The 7080-nt window shown below is 37.0% G+C and overlaps 1 protein-coding gene across 1 annotated transcript; it reads right to left on the reverse strand.

The window, feature by feature from the left end:
• Positions 1–1013: 1013 nt before the first annotated feature.
• Positions 1014–2247, reverse strand: LOC143595168 (transcription factor CYCLOIDEA-like). Its single transcript, XM_077074276.1, has one exon. It carries the CDS (start codon positions 2142–2144, stop codon positions 1386–1388), a length of 759 nt encoding a protein of 252 aa, XP_076930391.1. The 5' UTR covers positions 2145–2247; the 3' UTR covers positions 1014–1385.
• Positions 2248–7080: the final 4833 nt, after the last annotated feature.

Consider the following 7080-nt stretch of genomic DNA (forward strand, 5'->3'; position numbering starts at 1 on the left):
AAATATACAATTTTCTGCTGTATACAAAAATGACAAAGAAAATAAACATTAAATGAGATTAATTAGCTAAAATAATGTTAGCTATATTTCTTGAATATCCATAATATACAAATGTAACTGCATATGTGAACACCAAGCAGTTTACTATGTATCTTTCGGAATTCATCCAATGACCTAACTTGAACACCAAAAGTTACCTGACCTTTCAGGATCACCTTATCATATAATAAGAACAAAGGAATTTCTGAGGGATATCAAGGTAAACAACACAGTTGGTTTTCAAAGGATGTAGATCTTGAACTGATTTACTCATAAAGGATCTATGTACATGTTCTGTACCATAGTAAATTGTCACAGCTGATTAATTATTGAAGTAATAAATTAATGTAGGTAGTTTGTTTAAACAGTACAAACTTAATTAAAGAACATGTCAGCAAAATGAACCTGCAAAAATTTAAACCAATAACTCTTTCAGCTAAATAGTGTGACTCAACATAGGTCTTATTGGGTCAGGTCTGTTTGGCACATCAGTCTACCTCTCACAATCACAATATATATCTCTCATCTATATCGCGTGGCTCCCTGTTTCTTTCGTCCAACTCATCATGTCCGCCGGACATACGGCCACACGTTGGAGAGAGTCTAAGTAGTTTTACAAAGACATCCAATTGCACTCCGAAGAACAGTGTCCAACATTTCAGCTTTTAGCATGTTTCTTTCTCAATATTAGATGACTAAAGAAAGATACTCGGCAAAAGTTTGAAGTTTATATCATTATATGCGTTCTCTACTTCCACACTAGGGTACTGGTGTTTGAAATAATATTTGTCATTATAAAAGGGAGAAAAAAAGGTGAACGGATAATTCTGTAATGAGCTAATGATCATGATAATTTCAAATTACTCACATCTATTTCTCACTTCACACCAATCAAGGATCATTAATTTTTGGAAGTCAAAAGCATCAATATACAAACACAAACACGAACACAAACACAATCAATAATTCAATATGATTAATTTAATAGAAAACAACATTAGTAGACTTAGATCCTTACACTTCCACTCGATATCCACCTTTAACTACTGCCCGGCAGAAATAACCTGGCTGCTAGTTTTCAAAATCGACCTGTCAACCAAATGAAAATAAATATATTTAATATCAACATATAATCATTGGTTGCATGATTACATAATTACTCATGAAATTAATAAAAAAGGATCCAATTTTTGTAATGGCGACACTGCATTTGAGAGCTTAAATTTAAACAATTCTTGATTTACTGTTAATTTTGTTCCTACCCCATCTTCTCACATGTCATTTCTTTTAAATTTGTTTCTGATTCAATTAGACTTCAGTAGGTGTAGACTGAGGTACTATTAGGTTTAAGGGCTTACTTGACAGCCAAACTCATTGGGAACTAGTATCAAGTTATCATTAATCTTCTTAGCATTCATCTTCTCTCTTGTTCTCTCTCTAGCTCTTGCTCTTGCCATGGCCCTTGACTGCTCTCTTTCATGATTCTCATGAGCTCCAGCCACAGATTTTTGTGTCATTTTCTTCTTTTTGCCATCAACACACTTCGCTACTAACTTCTTCTTTTGCCCTAATTTACCCTCATCTGAATCTTCTTTAATGGATTTAAGAAAACTCGCTTTCGATTGATCATCGATGGTGGATGATGAGTAGTAGTTAGTTTCCTCAACCAACTCCTTAATTGCTTTCTTTGATTTGGCAAAGAGCCAATCAAGTGTTTTGCTTGCTTTGTCGAAACCTAGCAAGTCTTGAAGACAAAAGAACTTTTGTGAGATCCCAATGGACAATCTCACCCTCCGATCTCTAGGGCCTTGAGCTGTGTAGATCTTACTTTGTGCATCTTTCTTGGTTTTCTTATGTTTTAAAAGATCATAATGATCTTCATCAGACAGGTTTTGTTGCAGAGTAACAAAGTCTTGTCTGATTGTGGAAATATTGTCCATGATCGGAGGGGAATGGAAAAGACAGCCATTGGAGGTAAATGGGTTGGTGTTGGTCTGGTTGTAGTTAAAGCAAACACAATCTTTTTCATCATCAAACAACAAATTGGGAGTGATGAAGACATCTGGGGAAAAGGGAAGTTCCGGAAATGGGCTTGAAGAAAACATAGTAATAAAAAATAAAGTGAAATTGAGAAAATAGCTTAAGAATGAAGATTTATTAAATCAAGAGTTTCTTTCTTGCTAATGGTTTTGTTGCTCTTCACTATGTAGTATTTTTAGGGTACAAATGTACAATTAAGTACACTACACACTCCTGGCGCCCTCCTCACATTAAATTGGAGGAAATAAGGTGCTCGGTTCCTAGAATTAAAAAAGGAGCGATTCTCTAGCAGAATCCTGTGTAATTCTTTAGGGGAGGTCCTTGGTTGAAGTCTTGTTTGTGACAAAAAGTTGTGTGCAAGCTAAAGTTTTACCATAGTGGGTTCTCGGGCGGTGAAATTTCACGTAAAAATAGTAGCAGGCTGAGTCACCAAGATTATCTACTATTGCGGGCATGGGTAGCCTTGCCAATGAGTATACCTACTTGACTGAGCTTTGTTGGTCATTCGAAAAAAAAAGTTGAAATTATTTTAAGTAATTGGTATATTTTAAAGAAATTGAGATCTATTAAAGCATTGTGGATCTTTTAAAGGCCACTGAGGCCACCACCAGCCACACTACCACTAGGGTAACTATGTTGTAAGATGGGGTGGCAACGCAATGACTAGGAGCTTCAACATAATTATCGGTGGTGGGCTAGGTGGTCTGTTGTCATGCTGGGTGGCGAGGGATATGAATGACAAAAATGATAGTGGTAGTCCGATTGGGTGTAGGGTCATCTCCAAGAATTTTGTTAAAATTTTGGGCAGATTGTAGGGCTAATATTCTATATTATTATTAGGATTGTGTGTGTCTTTCTATTTGCTAATAGTCAGTGTATTACGTACCTCAGTACGTTTATTTTATACCCATGTAATGTAAACCTTGAAAAAACGGGGACCCTATAAAAGGGTCACTTTACCCATTTCTGTAACGCCCGGTTTTGTTTATTAAGTCTTTCGTATTTGTAACTCGTTTGTTTACGTGTATGTTTCATTTACTTTTGTATGTATGGGCCGAGGCCTCTTGTAATTGAAACCCATTGGGCTATTATATATGAAATAGGTGTACTATGACAATACACAAACTATATATTGTGTGTGTATGACATACACCAAGGTAACCCTTTGCAAATATCATTGTCCATTACTTAAAACTCTCTCTACCTCACCCTCTCCCTTAGCTTTCGGCCCTCTTTACCTTCACCACAAGATCCGAGATCTCGGTCCTTACTAGTTGTTTCCGCCAACTAGTGAAGAGGTTGATCCAAGACAACTAGTTCTTAGTTTGTTGTGTTGTTTGATCCGGTCACGGGACCTACAATTGGTATCAGAGCTTTCGGGCTCTATTAGTTGTAGATCTTGGGTCACAACCTTGGATTTTGGTCTTGTGTGTGAAAAGACGGATTTTTCAAGAAAATAAGTGGGTTTCGGGTTCATGTGTTCTTCAAGTTTTAAGAAAATTAAGTTGTTCTTGTTCATGAATATGTTAAAGTTTGTGTAAAAATTGATGTTTGTGGTGTTTGAATCACATAAGTTAGTGTTGGTGTTGGTGTACGTGAAAGCATTCTTGAAAAGTCGTGCTATACATGCAAATGGGTATGTTTGTAAAAGATGGTAAGAAAGTTGGTTGGTGAACTGCCATTTTTTGGATTCGAATACAAGTGGTTAGTCGATTACGTTGGGAGAATCGATTTCATTGATCTTAGAATACAATCAGTTTGTTTTGTTTGAATACATCACATCAAATCGATTACAAAGTCTAAGTCGATTACAATCCCTTATTCGATTACTTCATTCTATTTGAATACATTTTACACTCGCAGACAAAGCTCTTGTTCGATTACATTATCACACTCGATTACAAGTCCAGGCTCGCTTACATCTCTTTCACTCGCTTACAAACCCTCACTCGCATACTTTAATTTAACTCGCTTACATCTTGTCCACTCGCTTACATCAGCCTCATTAGCTTACAATCTCCATTCGTTTACAATTCCATTCGCATACAATTATGTTCGATTACTTTTCTTCCACTCGCTTACTTCATCCTTACTCGCTTACTTCCTCCAAACTCGATTACAACTGAACCTTGTGTAATCTAAATTTTTTTCTAAGTCATTTGTATTCTATTTTCTTCCATTTAGAATACATTTCACTTAAGGAATTTTTCATTCAATTACAATCTTTGTTGTCAATTTTTTTCTAAGTCAATTGTATTCTAATCAAAACTGATTTGAATACAATTTCCATTAGATTACTTTACACTTAGTTTTTGAGCAGATTTTGAGAAATGGCAAATCCTATTCCTACAAGTGCTGAAGCCGTTCAATATGTGATGTTTGAGTACGAGGCTAGAACCACGTCTAAGCCTCCAAAGTTGATGAAATGGGACTGTGATTTGATGAGTTTAAGTGGTGATTATACAACTATCTCAAGATCATTGACTACAATCTTATTAGACCTATTTAACAAAGTCCACATCGTCAACTGGCACTGATGGTGAGGTTTCTAAAACAGTAGCAAACTACAATAACGATGATAGAAGAATGCTTGCTGAAGATCAAAAGGCTTTTGGTATCCTAATTGAATCCTTTCATGAGAAATTGCATTGACACTGAGAGACTACACCACTGCTAAGGCTCTGTGGGATGCCTTAGTGAACAAGTTTGAATGCAACCTGGAAATGAGAAACAATCGTAAAGGGATGTTAAAGGGAGAGTTCAACATGTTTAACTACATTCAAGGAGAATCAATTGATAGTCTCATCTCAAGATTTGAAATGTTGATTACCAAAATCAACATTGCTAACATTGAATTAGAACAAATTGAGATAAACGACAAGCTTCTCAACCCTCTCCCTTGCTCATGGAGCAACAGCGTTATCACCATCGTGAGAACCATAAATCTTATTCTTATCATTTTATCTGATCTGATCTCAGTCATCAAGTCATTTTGTGATGGATGAGAAGTTGAGGATGAACAATCACATAAGTTCTCTCTCAAAGGCTTGTATGGCAACCGGAACAGGTATAAGAATCTGCATTCATAAGCCAAGCCAACACCACTGCTCAGAATCCAAGTTCAACCTTCTGGTGTATCTCAAGCTTCATCAAGTTCAAACTCAAGCTCCTTTCAATCTGCTATTGATCAAGCCGTGGCTCAAGCACTTAAAGCTCATGGAATCAAGCCTACTCCAAGCACTCCAGCTTACACTACTTCAAAGCCCATCTCTGCCGATGACTCCACTGTGGCCTTGATTCATGCTTTTTTGTAAGTCATGAGGAGTTGCTACAAGGAAAGCTGATTCCTCCGTCGTTTGAACAAGGAGATCTTCCCGAGATCAACAAGTATGATCTCAAGAAAATGGATATAAAATACCAGATGGCCATGGCTGTTCATCGAGCCACAAACTTTATGAAGAAGTACGGGAAGAATAGTTTCAAAGATGTTAAGAATCTGGGTTTTGAGAAAGATAAGCTTCGTTGCTACAACTGTGGGGAGCCAGGCCACTTTGCACACGAATGCACTAATCCTCCAATGGCTGTGGGAGACATTAAGATCACTGAGATGTCTGACAATGAAAGTGGTAAGAGGCCGGATAAAATAATCATCCCAAACTACTTCTCGAAGTCAAGGGTCCCAAGGATCAATTAGGGAAACACATCCAACAGGAACTTCGAGTAAAGCTCCAAGGCGATGATCGCTAGGAATGCCGATTCAACTGTACATGATTGGGAAGGGGATCAATTTGAAGAATTAAAGAATCCTCTGAACTTTGCTAGGATGGCATTCACCAATCAGGCTGGCACCTCTTCAAGCACCTCCGATGGGATTCCTACATCTGCCTCGCTCATTCCCGAGGTACACAAACTTTGTTCTCAAGAATGTATTGATAAAGTTCTTCACTATAGAAACCATAATGCTAAAATTCTTGAACAAATAGATAGCATTAGAGTTCAGATTGATGATCTTAAAAAGGCTGCTGTAACATCCCGAAATTTCTAAGAATAAATAATTAATACATTATTTATTTATGATGGAAAAGTTTACTTAAGTTAGTAGAGAAATAAAATAATAAAGATGGAATGATAAGTAGGCTAATTAGATGGAATTAATTATGGACCAAAAAGGAAAGATGGGTCTAAGGTCCATGGGCATAAGGGAGTATAATACCCCTTAAAACCCTAATCCTTTCCATTTTCATACATCTCCACACCATAGCCTACACCATCAAAACACACACTTAACCCAATTCCCGTTTTTGAGAAAAACACCCACAAAGACACAAACATTCCCGGAGATCTAGCAGTCGGATCGGTCTCAAATTTTAATGGAGTATTCATGACATATAAATAAAGATTTCCACCGAAAATATCTTTGATCAGAGGTCGAGAAGTCCGGTTTTTATCAGTAAAACCACAGCAGCTCAAAAGCGAAGATTCCGGCAACTGTTCAGCTGTTTCGGCGACTGTAGCGGCGGTTTCCGGCGAAGTTGAGCTGATGGCTTTGTAGATCGGGATGATACGGTTCTGTAGCCGCTTGAATCACTCAAATCGGAGTTCGGTTGATATGGTTTTAAGCATCTCGAGTGATTTCATACAAAAAACCTCAAAGGTACGTTTTTGTTAAAAATGCTTACTTTCCATGAACGGATTTATATGAACATTGGTAGGATGATAGATCAGGTCATTATTATTGATAAAGTAATGAACTTGATAATAAACAGGTTAGTTGGTTCGTTTAGGGTAAAACGAGTAGTGTTCGGTTTGTGAAAAGGACGGGTAAACGAAGTCGGTTTTGCATGAAACTTAGTGGGATTGTAAATCGAGTATAGCTATACCATAAAGTAGTAAACTTGATGTTAAAATGGACTTAACGAACTTACGGTTATGAACGACTTGTTAAAGAAAAACCCTAGATCTAGTTTTGAACGTTTTAAGCCTAAAGGTCCAAACTTTATG

The sequence above is a fragment of the Bidens hawaiensis genome, unplaced genomic scaffold, assembly GCF_021521415.1.
Source record: "Bidens hawaiensis isolate Kalapana, Puna unplaced genomic scaffold, B.hawaiensis_p1.1 tig00001721_1, whole genome shotgun sequence".
In the NCBI taxonomy this organism is placed as follows: domain Eukaryota; kingdom Viridiplantae; phylum Streptophyta; class Magnoliopsida; order Asterales; family Asteraceae; genus Bidens; species Bidens hawaiensis.